Source organism: Lissotriton vulgaris, chromosome 9 (genome assembly GCF_964263255.1).
Source record: "Lissotriton vulgaris chromosome 9, aLisVul1.2, whole genome shotgun sequence".
Lineage (NCBI taxonomy): Eukaryota > Metazoa > Chordata > Amphibia > Caudata > Salamandridae > Lissotriton > Lissotriton vulgaris.
In genome coordinates, this window is record NC_141697.1 from 1095427705 (window position 1) to 1095445493 (window position 17789).

The window sequence follows — 17789 nt, forward strand, 5'->3', positions numbered from 1 at the left end:
CATGGGTTTCAATAGTGTAGGAGTGATTAATAGGTTGAGGTGTCCAGTGATCTTGAGATGGATTTGTTCAGTGTACATTGAAGCAAGTTGTGGACCATGGGATCCCTGGGGGTATCCAAAGTAGATCTGTTTTGAGTTCAACAAGAGGATTAAGAGTTGAGCAGTTTAGAAGACAGGAAGCAAACAATGGGAAACAGCAAACGATGGCTCGTGTTCTTTAGTGAAGGCATTCAGAAGAATTCTCTTTGGCTAAAATAACATGAACGGTCCTCCAGTACATACCGCCAAAACCAATAGGGAAACATGTTTTTTTCTCAGAGGGTTTGACTGCATTTCCCAACACTTTTCACATTTGAGTTTTTGTTATTCCTAATGCTAATCCTAAACCTAATTATAATATTGCTAAACCCTACATTTACAAGGACTTTAACCCTAAAGCTAACTCTAAATGTAACTCGAAAACCTAACATTACCCTGATAATGAACCTAACCCCAACTGAAAGCCTACCTCCCAACCATAACCCACATCCCAACACTACTATTTCTTCCCTCATCCTATTGCTTACTCTATTTGCAATTTTTATCTTAACCTCAAAACTCCACCAGAGTCTGTGTTGATGATGTGATGCAAATGTAGTGATATCCTACATGGTCACTTGTGCCAATGTCATGGCTTCTACGAATGAGTATATTAATGCAATAAATTGGATGTTGTGACAGTGCACCACATGGCTTGGCAATAGGGTAAGTCTTCTGGGAATACAATCAACGGTTACATATTTTCCCCTGTTCCATAAAGACTTGTCACATTCTACACCCAATGAGAAGTCCTCATTAACCACCAGAAAAAAAATATACGTCTGATTCTCAGAGGAAAACTTTTCTATAAACACACACCACACTGCTCTCCCGTTGTCTTGAACCTGAATAAAGTGATAGTATAATGTGTAGCTCTCTATTGCACACTATAAGCTGCACTATACCTATAGATCAGCGCTAAACTACTGCTCGATGGCATGTGCCATGTGATGCTATAAAACCTCCCTCAAGAATAACAGAAAAATATGCTTCTATTGCTAAGTCTATGTGAAGCAACCAAATAAACAACAAACCTGCCTTCCTGCTAATGCCCCCCACCAAGTAATGCAGGAGGCTGAGGGACAGTAAATTGCAGATGGGGACGGTTCACACATCAGGCACCATCTCTGTGGTATTTTACCACGTGGGGGTGTAATCACTGTTTCAATCCCAATCCAAGTCATGTGAAGTGTACCACTGTTTTGCTTTTAGTCATGTTTTTTAGCACATGTTGCTATGGTAACGGTTGCACCTGAATCCATTTTACATTAATGTATTTTCAAAGTTTGTTTTAACTTTTAAGTAGGTAGGTGACTTACAATTTTTCTGCAGCTGAGATTTTTTTATTCCCTGCCTCCCCCTACATTTCTGAACCTGCATTGCTCTGTATTGAGCATTTCTTGCCTGTTGAATCTTTTTGTTTCATGCTAATTTTGTTCCTCCTGTTTGTGCCTGCTGTTTGTACATATTGTGCACATTTACTTTTAAAATTCTGTGGAGAAGCTCAGATGGGCGGTTCTGAATTCTAAATGGAACGTGGAAGTCTTATGGTCTTTTGTAGATTTCAGAAGTATTACTCAATGAGTCTTTATATCTTCTGTTTTCCTTTTAATGTCTAGCCTGTTAACTGGGAATCAACAGTTCTTTGAGTAGAAATTTGCAATCTACATTTGTGAAAAACGTTATTTAACGAACTACCATTGCCAACAAAAAATAATACATTATAGGGTGCAGTTTGATGTGTGTGTGTGTGTGCGCGGCTCTGTCTGTGTGTGTGTGTGTGTGTTTGTGTGTGTGGCTCTGTGTCCGCGAATACTCTCTACTACTCTCTAATGCTCACCTATTGCCATTGTAAATGACAATACCATTTATTTATGTTTTTAAAAAAAAATGAAAAAAAAGTCATGAGCAATGTCAATAGCTCTATCTTTAATAATGCCGAGACCATTGCACCATTGGACCAGAGACTACAAGAAGAGACCCCTTCCAGGCAAGGGCCATGATTGAAGATAATGACTTCTAGCAGCCTGGGTCGCCTTGCGAGCGTAGACTGCCTGGAGACAGTGACAGTCAGTGGCTGGGGCTCCTCCTGGGCAGTGAGAGGAGGCTGCTTCTAGGCAAGGGAAGTCGATGCAAGCAAGCCAGTGGACGGAGTCTTTTCAGGAGCTGGGACAGGGAGAAGAGTCTGCTTGCAGACAGGGGCAGTAAGTGTAGGCAGGGACAATGGGTGCAAGCAGCCAGAGAACTTGGCTTCTCTGGAGCAGGGGCAGAGAGAGGGGAGACTCCTTACAAGCTGAGGCAATGAGTGAAGGTACGGACAGTTAGTGCAAGAGCCTGGGTCTGGGACGCCTCCAGGGCAGTAACAGGAAACTATCTTGAGTCAGGGGGTAGTTAGTGGCTGGGCTGGGCCCAGGGGATCGGACTCCCCATCGCAATTTTATTTTATTTATTTGTTTTGAGTGGCTTTGTGTGTGTGGCTCTGTGTGGGTGTAAATGCAATAGGTCATGCATTTGCGAGCGATTAAGCTATTGGCGTTGTAAGTGACAATGCCATTTATTTAACGATTAAGCTATTGGCAATGTAAATGACAATGCCATTTATTTATGATTTAAAAAAAAAAGTCATGAGCAATGCCAATAGCTCTATCTTTAATAATGCCGAGACCATTGCATTGTAAATGCTTGTTTCTTCTTTTGCCCAACTTTTGTACTGCCTCGGAAAAGATGGATCACCCCAGTGTGCAAGTCAAATGTGCATGGTACACTAATGGGAAGCTGTTAAGATACTTGGAAGTGACACAAAGGAGTGCTTAGTGTTTGCAGTCTCCCTCTTCCTAATGTGCGCTTGGAGAATCAGATCGAACATGCTTCTTGTGAAAATGTAGATAGCTGATACCATTACTTTAAAGGAGAGAATATCCTGCGTTTTGATGAGGCAATCCTGTATTTTATTGAAAATGTGTAAGGATTTTAAAGGTTTTAATTCATATATGTATAGTGTAATAATCCACATTTGTAAAGCGCACAGTCACCCATAAGGGTCTCTAGGCGGTGGGGGCTCTAGGGAAGATTAAGCAAGCTATTGCCCAGAGTCACATGGTGCTGGGCTAATCTGCTGCCAGTGCCGGGGATCGAACCGTTATCCCCAGATTCCGGAGTCAGTCGCCCTGGCCAAGGCGCCACACCTCTTGTATATTCATAAAAGTTTTCTTTTTAGACCCTTGCACTAGACACTTTAACATGAATACAAGATCCTAGTACTGTGATGATAGGGTGGGGTTTCTACATGATTAGGACGGTCTTGCCAATGTGACGAGCATTGAGTTGTGTTTTAGCCGATGACACCTTTGCTATACGGCCCAAGTGTTGAGCATTAGATAATCTTGTCAAGACCTGTCATTTTATAACACTTTATTAATAATGTTTTCGTAATATACTTTTATGGTTGCATAAATTAATAAAAACAAAGTCCTTTGAGCTACCCAGAATTACATGTTCTAATTTCAAGTCTTAATTTCTTGGTTGTAACTGATCCTCAACTTTTTATATTCTGAATTGTTTTCCAATCATCTTCCAGGACACGTCATGGTTATATTTGTTACCTTGTGGTCTATTCAACCCCCCCACCCCCCGGAGACCCCATCCCTTGGTTGGTTCTGGGACAGTTTCCCCATTACCCTATCCCCTGTGACGTTTCCCTGCAGAAATCATTCTGAGCTCCCACCCGGCAAAAGCAGAAAAGCTGAATGGGAGCATACATGTTTTTCCCTGCTGTGCTCCTGTCTGTGGTCATGCAAACCTAGAGTTTTCTGGCTCCTGTAAAGCCCTATAGAATGGGTCCACTTGCAGGGAGCTGGCAGTTGCCATAGAGCTTCACCTTTAGCCCCAGCATAAAAGATGTGAGGTGCCCGGGTTGGCACTAGGGCATCCCAGGGAAGTAAAAAAATAAATAAAATGTTAAATAGTGTTGAAGGTCACTGCGCAGCTCCATGGAATGGAGGCCACAGGCAGGCGTTGGTGCTCCCCCGCAGCCCCCCCAAAAGCTTACAGCTGTGGGTACCAAAGCACTCTGGTGGTAACCTCCAAGTGGTTATTCACCATAAGAAATGTACAAATGGACTGGTTTCAGCTTCAAACATTGATGTCCAAAGCCAAGAGATATCCTCCTAAAATGCCCTTACTCAGCCTGATGGAGCTTACCCATAAACATGAGACCAAAACCAATGAAGTAATTCTTACTATACATCTTCAAGACCGATTATGGTAGCCCTCCCCCGATACATGAACTGACGCCCATGATGTAAATGTGTTTATTTACCCAGTTATAAAACATTTCTTGAGTAACACTGATCAATACAGCGGCTGTCCATTCTACTGGAATAATCTTGAATTAGAGTGTTTACCTTTCTCTTTTTAATGCCGTAGTGCCTTGCAGCATCCTGAAAGGATCTTCTTTCTGAGAAAATTATGTACTTTTGATTATGACATGCAGAGTGGTGTTTGCAACTTCCCAATTTGAGCAATCCAATCTCAATGTTGGAATTCACCCAGAAGTAATTACTGTCCTAGGATTATGAGCCATTCATATGTATTCCCAATATATTTTAAGACAACACTGATTTTGTCTCTTGTCCTAAATTAAATTGTTATACATGCTGCTCAGCCTGTGTCAGTCGACTGGAATGTTGGTGTGAGAGCTGGTTGTGGAATGTTGGATATGAGAGAAGGTCAGTTGGAGGAAGTGCTGAACAGCAGGGAGGCATCTCCTGGTGGGGCTCTCTTATTGTAACATGTTATCTTGGAATAAATCACTTAAGGAAACTTCATGGAATGGACCTGCTTTATTACAACATGTGAAACACATTATTAACCATTTCCTTTTAATGAAACTGAAGCCATTCAGTATTTGAGGAGCTGACTGGTTGTGTGACTGATTCAATAGTTTTGGAATTTCTCTTGTAGCTTTTCATGCAGAAGCCTATATGGTGGTATATTTGATTTATTGCAAAATAGATATTTTTGTTGTAGTTTTTAAAATGGTGCTTTTGAGAGGCTAGGTTTTGAAGTGGCCAATGCTTGTTTTCTTTGTTTACTAATTTTAGTATTTCTATTTCATTACTATTGCATGTGATATGTAATTTTATTTATCAGTTCATGCAGTGAACCACTGAACTGAGAAATTTCAAGTCATTGGTATACCATTATGAATAAGATTATATAGGTTAAACATTGACAATTGAAGATATTTTTAAGTGACCTTGTTTTTAGAGTGATTAGGCTTCTCCCCCTCCCTCTCAGCGAGTAAAACCCCTTTCTTTATTTTTCATTAAGCCATTAGTTTGTCACTTGCCATGATACAGTTTGCTTTGTTCTTAGTGTGTGTCTTAAGGTCTACAAATTCTGGGGGCGGGTGGGGTGCTAACACACCCACTCCTGAATCTGCTTTTTATGTATGACCTGAACTTTCTTCATTTGTTAACCCTTTTTTGGGGGGGATGAGGGGAGGTGTCCTTTGTATTTATTGTTTGAGGTGTTCCAATTGTGATGATTCAGGATATTATTTCTGTATGATATTTCGATCGGTTTAATTTTTTTCCTGCACAAATTACGTAAATTAAATATTTATATCAAACTGATCTGCATTTATATATTGCATGCATGAACATGTTTGACCCATTTTAGGGTTCTTGGAAGCACCCTTCTCTGCATTTAACCGTGTGAAACATTGATGAACACAACATGTGTATCATTCACTTTTACTACAACTAAGTACATTTTTGACCTGTACATAATAATTGAATTAATGAGTTCAGGGATCAATTTCTTCTGTTTGTCTAAGGAGCACATTTTTCATTTGAAGATACTTATCAATATCCACAAACTGTAACTGCTGTTAATTTTGGTGGCCTTTTCCCATGTTTTCTGTAGCACTTCTAGGACATTCAGGTTCTGTACCAATTTCTACAGAATTCCTTCCACTTTTTAGAGTAAGTTAATTCTTCCATTTAACCTGTATGCAAGAACAAAGCAGTGGCTACGAATGTACACATTCCACCATTTACAATGCTCAGTGGTATTATCTGCTAGTTAGAATGTGCATGTTTTCGATCTTAGCCTGAGGTAGTGAGTTTACAATGTTGTATGATGCAGCAATTAATATTTTGTGTTACAAGGCTAAACCTTTACACAAAGTAAGGTAGTATTTGTTTTCTTAAACTCACTGAGGGCAATTCCCGTTGTAGAATGTACTTGATAAATGGTGAAAAAATGTGTATGAAAAGATATCCCACAAGATTCAATTGAATTCATTTAAGAATCTTCATTTTGAAATTAAATTATATAGGGAAGGACTCCTCCCAAAATGTCTTGAGGTCACTAAAACATACTTGCTAAAACAAAAATAATGCTCATCAGTCAATGCGCTACAGCGAAGAAATACTCAACGATTATAACAAATTTCACCTAATTCAACTAATTTAAAAAAATTAGCATATGAATAACCTTTTATGTGGTAGGTCCTCCTACTTGATAAGTTAACCAGTGGCCTCACACTAGGGGAGGTTCCTGGTTACTTTTCTGGAGCTGAACATATTGACAAACCTTTTAAAGTAGCAAAGAAGACGCATCTACCTATTGGCACAATGCTCGTTGGTAGTCCAGTGGTTGTGCAGGTTCCTCCTCCCAATAGTCTTTCATTAGCACAATAATTCACCACTGGAAAATGTGCGTCAGTCGTATTTACATAAATTAATTTCCTTGTTTGTTGAATATTAATTCTAGTATTTTTCCAGGCAAGGAGTGTGAAATGGATTGTAATATAAAGTCAAGAAACTGAAAAAGAAAAAAAAGAAAAACACCCTCCATATATTTCTGCTTCTGGCGCCACCTCTTTACTGTTTGTGCCCTCTTGAACTTCGTTGTTAAATTGCTGCAGCTCAGCTAGACGTTTCCAATTTCATTATAGTCTTTATTTTACATTGCATGTGTGAATCAAACTGACATTAGCTTTTACGTGATTAAAACATTGATGTTTAAGGATGATAATTGCATTGGAATAGGATTGCCTAAGAATTCTAATTCTGGACACGGAAAAGCCTCAAACAAAATGAAAAAAATATAGCTTTTTATTACATAGGAATTGATATACACCTTTATTTAATTGCAGATATTCACTTGAAATTATTTAACATTCTAAATCCAATCCAGGTCGAATGACAGATGTAACTACCTACGATTAATAACATAATACCCTGAGCTTTATAAAGTGCCCAGCTCTAGAGAGATTTATACAGTGCAGAAAAGCAATTGCGCTTTAAGGCAGAGAATGGCTAATCGATGAAATCAAGCTTAGAAAAAATGCTCCTTTTCCTGCCTGAATGGTAGCCTTTTCTCATTCTGCAAACCAAACGCGCATGAATCGTGTAGACCCGGGTTTTGTTTGAAAACTGAATTGAAGGATCACATCCAATTAAAACTGCACTTGAACATGCATAGTTCATGTGAGCAAAGTGTGACAAACCTAGCTATTAGAAAAAACAATTTGAAGTATTCCTCATTTATAGAATTAAAAACGAAATTGCTGTTTATGTGGATAGTCATGGTTACAATATCAAATTCTTAAGTCGGATGAGGCGTAATTTTGAATAGATAAGTATTTTGAACTAGAATGGAACCTCTCATGTGCCTAATTACAAAAGTCTCCACCCGAGTGCTCTTGAAGCACTATGCATAAGCCTAGTGTCTGCTTTATTAAATACAAAACTAATTTTTCTGCACTAGTGAACATGCACTGAGTTTCTGCAAAGTAAAACATTCAGTTGGTACTTGTTGAAGCACTGTGTTGAGATACTGGTACATCTGTATGGAGCAGGTCTCCCAGAAAACAAAGTAAGGACCTTTAGTTTCCTTTCCAAGGCCGGGGTCAATGATGCACTTTTGCAAATCCGATTAGTGTTGCCCTGGCTGCACTGAGGATTTTTCAATCTTGGTGACAATTTGGAAGGGGGTGATGCCTCCGCCGAGGTGGTGGCAGCGGATAGGGTCTGTAAGACGGTTGAAAGCAGGTAATGGACACTTACTAAGTGTCTGCTGCCGACTGCCTGGGTGAGTTTTCGATATTGCTCTTTAACTACCACTAGCCACAGGTGTGTTGCCTGTGCCTCAGTTTGCAACCAGGAAGTCTCCGGAGGGGCAATACTTTCTCCTTCAGTTTTTTTTACCTGCCTATCTCTCATCTTCACAGAAATTCTGTTTTGGGCTCTGCCACTAAGCACGGTCTTGTTGACCTCACAGAACACTACTGGGGAAGCCAGAGAGTGCCTTGTTTTCCTTGAAATACATCTGTGAATCTACCTGCAGAGAGCAGTGACTACCTCCCTATACAACAATGCCATCAATAAAGCCTCCAGGAATGGCAGGTGCTCCCTGAACCAATCTTCAAGGTGTTATAAAAGCAAATGGTTCGAGATGCATCTAGTCACAAATGGCAACCTCGTCAGCCGGGACCAACCAATAATCCAGACGCAAGGAGGTCTTCTGAACTACAGACTGAAAGGAATATTGCCTTTCCGATTGATTGCATCAGATGGTTGGCACTTTGGATTTCAACAGACCGGTTTTACCCGACGTAGCCTTTAGGGAGTGAACACTGATTCTTGTAACCTAAGTATGTTACGGAAACTAGGATTTCGGTTTACTGTGATCAGGTGCTTTATTATTATTATTATGTTCTTATATAGCGCCAGAATCGACCCCCGAAGGGGTATCTCTGCGCTTGCCTTGGGAACCCGTCCTGGTTTTTCCCTGTGAGATAGCCCCTACAGGGAATCCCCAAGGTGAAAGAAAGCCAGGCATCCCGCCGCGGGGGGGGGGGGGGGGGGGGCCGTTGTGGAGATTAAGCAAGCTTAATGCCCAGAGTTGCAGAGTGTGCACCCATGATTAGGTCTGGCACCGAAGCGAGAATTATCGAGTCCATGGACATTTGAGCTCAACACCCTGCCGCGTCGGGAATTGAACCCTGGTCCCGTGCCAGACCTCTGCATCTGGGTCTGCCTGCTCTAACCAGTGAGCCACACTTCTCCACAGCTTCACCTCGAACTTTCAAACTATACTGACCACTGCTGTTATTGACATAGGGAAATCTGGCTATTTAATTTTTGTTTCGGCACTTTAAACCGAAACACAGTTTCCCTTGAATGGGATGAAAAACTTTTCCTCTCAAGGACACAGTATACATTTATAATAGCTCTCGCACTGAATGTGTTACTGCAGAACACGCTTTGCAGTCCTCTGTGTCCCTATCTGAACATATGAAGATATGACATTTTCACACCGTCTAGTGTTTTAGCTACCCTGTCTTTTGGTTTCTTAGCCATTGCTTCAACCGTTCTGATAGCTGTCATTTGTGATACCGCTACTGATTAAATTATCGACCCCCTGACAAGAAAAGCTTTCTCTGACTCCATCTGTGGGTTCAGAAGCAGTCCTGCTGTATGATGTACTGCTAGTGACAAAAACTCCGCGGGCTATGTGTAATTTTACTGCAACTTTAATATGAATGGGCAGTTATAGTGTGGTGTTTGACTGCAATGTGTTCTGTTGACACGGTCCCGCGTGCTGCATTTGTCATGCTGAATATGACACCGTACACAGTGCAGGAAGAGTGCTTCGCTTCAAAAGTGAGTACATTCAAAACGAGAACACTTTTACGGGTTTTTGAACCAAAGGAAGTAAACCTGCTCAATCCCTTCACCAGAGAAATATGTGGTTTTATGAAACTTCACAAGAACATCTTGCAAAAGCAGACGGGTCCCAAAAAGTAGTAGAATAAACATACATTCAGCATAATTATTTGAAGAGGGTAACACAAACGCAAATACCTTGTTATGTTTCTATTGCCTTTGTTCCGAAGCATGAAAGGGTAGATTAAGACTTTAATCAGTGGTAGTACATTTTAAAGGTCGAGCCTAACAGACAGCACAAGCTGTCTGGTTGCAAAAGACTTATTGTGTGCTTACCAAGAACTTAATGGGACCGATATCCAATCCATTGATTACCATTAGTCCTTTTTACTGTCGCGCTTTCCTTTCCCAGTTTGTCTATCTTATGTATGTCCCTCCCTTGCAACATGGCTTCTTCACCATCTGTATAATTGGCTGGATTCTGTACTTCTTAGGTTCCCTTTTAATGCACTACTTTTTTTAAAATGTGATTTAGCTCCTTGAGACTGTTTGTATTTTCCATCTCTGTCTGTCTCTCTCCCCTCCCCTCACCAAATATCCCTGTGGTCTTTATCGCTGTCTCTCCAATGTTGCAGGTTATTTCTTATATACTTGTACCCCCTCCAAACTCCCTATCTGTGTTCCTTTCTAGCTCGTGCTTCTTTACTCACTCCTATTTGCTGTTTCTAAATATGCTGCTTTACTCTCTACCACCCATTCTCGATTGCTTCCCTCCCACTTGCTCCTCTGTTGCTCAATATGCCAAGTGTCTTTTAAAAAATATATATATCTTTTTGGGAGAAGGTCAGGCAGTATATCGCTGGAGGCCCCTTCGCCTTAAAAAAACAAAAAAAAAATCGTTCGCTTTTATTAGGTTGCCCAATCCATTTTATTTTTCGATATGATTTGTTTTTAACATCAGAGTTCCATTATTCACCGTAGAGCCAAGGTTTTGTTTCCAAAACTTACTGAAAAACCCTTATTGAATTCAGTGTCCTTGGCTACCAGTTTATAACAGTTGATTGAAAATTTGCAACTTGACTTGGTTTTCTGTCGGAAAGTTTGAGCAACATGTAATTTTTCCACAGCACATACCAACCTGATGCATTGTGATTTGTGTTCCACTGTTTCCTTCAAAATATGCGTTTATTTCTTTTTCATTGCAGTGCTGTTTATTTTTGTACCTCAGTGTTGTAGGAACTCTTATAACCGTGATTAGTGTAAAAGATGCATGCAGTTTAATTTTCATCCTGTCTTTTATATTTAATTATACTGAAATGGAAATCTTGAGTCTGACCACTGTGAATCAAATCAGAAACTGTGCTGACAAAAACGCATTTTAAGGCAAATTAATTAGGCAACAAATTTTCAATTATTTTATTCAGTATCCATTCAACAGGCACACAATTTGATCTAATTGGATATTCTCCCATGCTTTGGTCTGAGCATTTGCATTGTTTGGGGCGTGACTTTCAATAATTTCAGCTTGTCTTTTTACAGGATTGTATGGACCTGAGAACTGGGTGTTATCGAGTGCAGACTGTGGAGGCATCCATCAATCACCGATAGATATTACAGATCAGAGTGCACAAATTGGAGATGAGTACCAAGAGCTGCAGCTGGATGGATTTGATACGGAATCCTCAAACAAAACCTGGATGAAAAATACTGGGAAGACAGGTAAACGTCCTGCCATGCCTTTCCCCAATTCATGATGCCTATTTAAAAATAGCATTTTATCAGTAACTCTACACGTAAAACCAGACTTGCTTGTAGAAGCGCAATGGGAGAAAAATCTGGCTCATTTTCAGGGTGCTTAGATTTTATATGTTAAAGATAACCAAGTATATATCATTAATTATGGCATAGTGAACTCGACATTACCAGTTACAGACCAAGCTGAAATAATATAAAGATGTGTGATTTGCAGTTGATGGAATTATTCAGTTAATTTTTAACTATTAATTCAAAGTTTTAGATAACGCCAGGCTAAATTATTACCCATTATATTGATGGTCTGTTTTTGATTCACTTCCTGAGAAATGTTAGATTTGAGGAAGTAGTTTTTTACGTAAATTTTCCACATGACCATGTAGAAATACATCTTCGCAATAATGTAGGAAATGTGTGTCAATATAGAGAAAATGTGCAAAAAGAGATAAATGCGGCTTATTTTCGCAGCAAGCTCCCATTTCTGTTGTTCTTTTGCTGCTAGGCCTCAATGTTTTGTTATTCCTTTATTTCCCTTTAATAAACGAATGCCTTTTTCTAAATGTTGATTTAACATTCTAATTGAACTGTATATTCTAACCTCTTTGTGAAATGTGCTGTTTTCTAAAAAATATATTTTTCCTTCCTCACACCATATGACCATATGACTTCATCGGGTCTCATGATCGAACCAGAACATGTTAGATATTAATGTTTCACTTCATAGAGCAGCCCATTTTTGCACAATGGGACACTGAACAGATAACCGAGTAGACCTGCAGAGGTTCTCAGGATAACTTTCCTAGGTGTATATTTTTGTAATACTCAGTAGCAACATTCAAATAACATATCGGCATGAACGTTTATCGTGGGATTCGAGGCAGAAGACGACAGACAGTCAGAAGATTATTTCCTATTCGCTAGAGATGATCCAGCATTCAGAGTTTTGAACAAGTTTTGTGCTTGTCTATATAGCAGTTGATCCTAGTTAGAGGCAGTGCAATCTATTCACATCTTTCCTGTACATGCCCTCCTGCCCTTGACCTTGCTACTCTTGCCTGAAGTTTCTGTGAGCTAAAGCCGACAGTTATTTTCTGTTACCTAATGCAGACAGTGATTTTCTGTTACTTTGTTGAATTTTTGGAGACTTTCTCCATACTGATCATAGCTACTGCTATGATTATTTCCTTACACTTGTATTACTGGTTACTACTGCAGCTGTTGGGGAACTCTGCTGAGTTTCCAGAATTACTCTTTATGGGGAGTGTGACCTCTTATAGCTATTAGCCTGTTGCTCTAAATGTTCTTATGCTCTTTTCCAAAGGAGCTCTTCATGGGTTCTGGCAATAAGTTAGGTCCTTTTAGATTAAGATGGAGATTATTTACTTTATTTAACACACTATTATTTTGTAAGCTAATTCTAACCAAATGTTCTTAATATTTCTGTAAACAGGCTTATTTCACTAACCGTAATAAAAAGATAAAAATACAGACTAATCTCTTAATGAGCATAAAAAACTTAACACTTCACCAAACCTCTCATTATTGACTGTACATTAAATTCTACAAGTTGATGAGTTATTAAGAAATGTATTTGGGTTGTGCTCCTTTCTACCGCAGTGGCAAAAATGTATTGACCTGAAGATGAAAATTGGAGATTCTCTTAGTAAGTTTCAAGGTGGAGCTGTTTATAAACATTTTGAGATGTCTGTGCTTGCAAATCTGGTAGCTGAGGAAAGGTTTAACACTCATAAAATATTACCCAACATTACCATTTGAAATTCCTGATTCCGGATTCCTGAATCTAGTGTCCAGAACTTGAAGATCCGACAAGCGGTATTTGAAGGTGGTTGCCGTTTTAAAAATGTTAGTATCAATAGGGTAAATTTCAATGTGATTGTGTCTTTTTACTGGTTTGAATGTTTGAATAGAATGAGTAGGTAAGAAGAAAATGGTCAATTAGTGGTTGAAAAGATGTTTGACGATTTCAGACTTGTTGTAGTCGCAAGATCCAGATTTAACATTATAATAATTGGAGCTTGTTTGCAGAGATTTTAAAGTGTAGTGTGGGAGGTACTGTCACCTATACTATTGCCATAGTGACAAGGAGCTTCATTGTGAATGATTAATATTGATCTGTGTTAGTGGAAAGTAACTGCGCAAACTGGAGAAACTGTATTGATGTGGGTGATTTCACACTGACCAAAATTTCACTTGCGGTTGTTGAAAATATTCTTAAGTGTTTGGGAAACGTGCTTTCTTTCTAGTAGAGCAAGCAAATAGTTTTTAAGGTTATTTGTAAAAATCGTAAGAATACGGATAAAATTGCAAAGGAGGGTGAACCGCTGTGAGGTGGGACGTCGGTGTTTTGAGCAGGGATTTGTCGATTGGTGCATTTTGTGCTGGGCTTGGTTGGTGACATTGCAGAGCTGTGCTGAAATAGGATTTTCGGGGAAACTTATATCACTTTTGGTTTGTTAAAAATAGCGTGTGAGAATTATAACTGAAATTTATTGCCCAATGAGAAATTGACATATACAAAACCAAAGCAAAATATTTGTTACTTTTGCTGTTTTAAATTGACCTGTCCTTATCAAATGGTTTAAAGATTTTAAAAATTTTGTGATAGGGGATGTTACTATTCCAGTAAGAGGCACCTCTTGAGGGTACACCTGCATACATAGACTACTGAGCATGGTTTGAACACATGTCTTTGGCTTCACCAATGGAGTAGAATTACTGGAAGAAGGGTAACTTGAGCTTTCCTAGGAACAGGACATTTAATACCAGGATTCTTGATCATTTGTAAGGAAAGTTATTCAAGATGTAGCCACTACCTAGACCCATTCAATATGAGGCTTTTAGTGCTTGGGAGAAAGTCGCAAGGGAAAATGAAAGGGAAACATAAAGGGGGAGAACAAAGGGCAGTTAATTATGCAAATGACTGGTGGGATGAGGAACAGTGTAGATGAAGGAAGGCAATTATAGAAGGAACTAGATTATAACCTATAGAACACCAGAATCTGATAAAGGAAAAATCCCATGAAGAAAGAGGTAGATGTGTCTGATATGGATTCCAGTGAAGAAATATTAGAACAAATGTTAAACTTCTGAACCCCCACCATATGCCACCCCTTTTGGTCAGAAAGAATTAGGAGCTAGTTTAGGTCAGGCAGTGGCTACTGCCTCTTTAGCTTCGGGTATTACACCAGTTAAAAGACCTTTGCAAATTCTGTAACTTTTACCACCAGTTGTGACCCAATTGTCAGTTAAAATTCCTACAATGACACCTACTGCTGCAGTGACTAGCACAGACCCTGTACCTATCGTTCCAGCTCAGACTACAACTTAGGCTGTGGCAAGTGCTCCTTCAAAAGCAGCAATGAGGCCAGATGCTCAGTTAGCACCTACCTCAAGATATTTACTGACTTCTCAAAATTCAGATAGTTTGTGGAAGCCCCAACAGATGATACAAGCACTGATAAATGGAGAGTATTTGGTCTTTACTGCTCCATTGGCTCCTGGTGATCTAAAGGTGATTGAGGAAGGTTATACGCCAGCTTAGGTTGAGGAGCTGACTAAAAATAAGAAGCAGAGAGTGTTGAGACCCAAGAAAAACCAGAGATGGAAAAAGAGAAGCTGTAAGACATCCCCCTCATTGAAAGTAGAACTAGAAGAAATAATATAAGTATGTTTGGAGTTTGAAAGCTAGAGCAGTATCAGAGAAATAATTTACCTGTGTTACGAAATTACAAGAGCTGCAGCTGTGGTGCATGACAGGATGACTGAAAATAGCTAGTAGTAGTAGCAGTAATGTGAATGTATACAGGAGTTATAATGGTAATTTGGATGATCAAGCCGTAGAAAACCTGAGAGGTTACCGGAATGCGTTTGCACATTGTAGAATTGGTAAAATGCATTTGCAGATGGAGAAAGGTTGAGAAACTTGAAATTAGATGAGTAAAGAAACAGCCAGCCATTGCAGGAGAGCAGAGTGAGCAAGATGAGGACTAGGCAACTAGTTACCCACTTAGAGTAATAACAGGAGGAATATATGTACATGTTCCTTGAAGTCTGGGTGATCTGGCAGCATTTACAAATAATTTTTCAGAATTGAGAGACAAGCCGGTGCAGTGGTATGCGCTAGTGGAATGATTCATAAAGATTTTGAAGGTGTTTATAATACATTTTTAAACATTCTTGTACCTGCTGAATTATGGGCTGAATGTAAGATTGTGGTACATGCGAGCGAGCGTTCCTTCAGGGTCTTTGAAGGAGATGCTGTTTCCAATCAGTTGCCTCTTAGTTGAGGGGTTCCCCCGGGCTCCTCCCTGAGCCCCACCCTATTCAATGTTTATATGAGACCCTCGGCAGAGATTGTCCATCCATTTGGAATAAAAATAATCACCTATGCAGATGACACGCAACTCTTAGTTGCTCTGAACCACCATGAGAGGTCATCTTGCACCCTAGGCTGCTGCCTAGAGGAGGTTGCAGATGGATGGAACCCTCATCCCTCAAACTAAATGGCGACAAGATGGAGCTGATGCTCCTGGGCAACTCTCCCTCTATTAACTCTGCCCTGCTCTGGCCTGCCTGTCTCGGGCCTGCCCCAGCCCCGAAAGACCAGATCAAAAGTATGGGCATCTGGCTGGACCGTTCCCTCACTTTTAATCATCAAGCAGCGAAACTTTCAGCCACGTGTTTTGGCCTACTTAGGATGCTGCGTAAGATTCTTCCCCTTCTCCCTTTTCAAGCCAGAAGGATCATGGTCCAGGCTATTCCTCACCTGGACTATGGGAACGTCCTTTATCTGGGAGCTCCATAATATACCATCAATAATCTTCAGATCATCCAGAACTGCGCCGCCCTACTGCTTCTCCAGATCCCTCGCTGTCAGTCGGCAAAACCAGCCCTGGAATCTCTGCACTGGCTGCCGATCAGGGAAAGGACTCAGTCTGTGATTACCCCCTACCAGCCTAGGAGAACCCTCCGCTCATCAGCCTCCTTCCTCTCCCTACCCCCCAAAATAACGAGATCTAGATGTGGCGGACCGTTTTTTGCCTGTAATGCAGCTATTCTGTGGAAAACTCTCCCACTACATCTCCGAAATTAGCCAAATCGGTTAGCCTTTCGAAAGCTTCTTAAAACCTGGCTTTTCAGGAACTGTATCTAACTCATACCTGCTTGACCACTAGCTGAGCTTTCTGCAGCGCTGGGAGGCCTCTGGGTAGCTATCACGCTTTATAAATATTTAATTCATTCACAATGGCCAAAGGATAAACCAGTGAGGGAAGTTGGAACTAATGCACCCTCACCTATTACGATGGAATAATATGAAGCAGTAATTACCTTTTTAAATGGCAGAGTACCCTTAAAGATAAAAGATGAAAACAGCTACCCAAGACCCGAAGGAAACTGTGCATGAATATTAAGGAAGCAAGATGGTGGCCATGTGAAAGGAAGTCTTATAGTTTCTGGCTAGGATTAGTTAGGTCCTTTAGATGGAGATGAATTACTTTGTGAAGCACGCTGTTATTTTGTGTGGTAATTCTAACCAAATGGTCTTAATATTTCTGAAAACAGACTTATTTGACTAACCATAATAAAAATACAAAAATACAGACTAATCTTTTGATGAGAAAGTACCTCATCCTTGACTGTACGTTAAATTCTGTAAGTTGATGATGTGTTAAAGGTATTTGGGTTGTGCTCCATTCTAACATGGTGGCAAAGATTCATCAACCTGAAGAAGCAATTAGTGTGGAAATTAGAGATTCTCTTACTAATATTCAAGGTGGAGATGTTTATAAACGTGTTATGAAGTTTCGGCGCTCAGTTTCATGCTGCTGAATGTCAAAATTAGGAATACTGACACTGTTTTTAGGTCTCACATGCATGGACGTGTGCTCTCACTTTTGACGGATAAAGTGTTTTTCATGGGTCTTGGAGCCCACTAATTGCTTACCATTCGTGGGATTCATTGACCATTATTTGCTGCCTTCTAATGAATAATGCTTGCCAGATTCACAATCCCCTTCTTTTGGCTGAAGCAAGGTCCAAGTACCTATTGCTTCATCTCTATTGGGGTCCTTTCACTTCTGACGCTCTGATTTGGGTGCCATTTTTTTTTATTTCTTGTTCCCCTCCCGCCACCCAGTCAGTGTTACTTTTCCCTCTTTCACCCCCTCCATGTGGCTTCTTCACCTCAGTCCTTGTCCGTTTTGCTTCTTCCCCTCCAAGCCCCATGTTTCTTCTTTCTCTCCCACCCCCTGTGTTGCT

At 40.1% G+C, this 17789-nt stretch overlaps 1 protein-coding gene across 6 annotated transcripts in view; it reads left to right on the forward strand.

Moving 5' to 3' along the window:
- Positions 1–17789, forward strand: part of LOC147692851 (receptor-type tyrosine-protein phosphatase gamma-like) — a 1083817-nt gene that overhangs the window by 351680 nt on the left and 714348 nt on the right. For all 6 annotated transcript variants that reach the window (XM_086939073.1, XM_086939071.1, XM_086939072.1 and 3 more), the window contains exon 3: positions 11298–11477. In XM_086939073.1, the coding sequence (XP_086795199.1) occupies positions 11298–11477 (180 nt within the window). The remainder of the gene's footprint in view (positions 1–11297; positions 11478–17789) is intronic.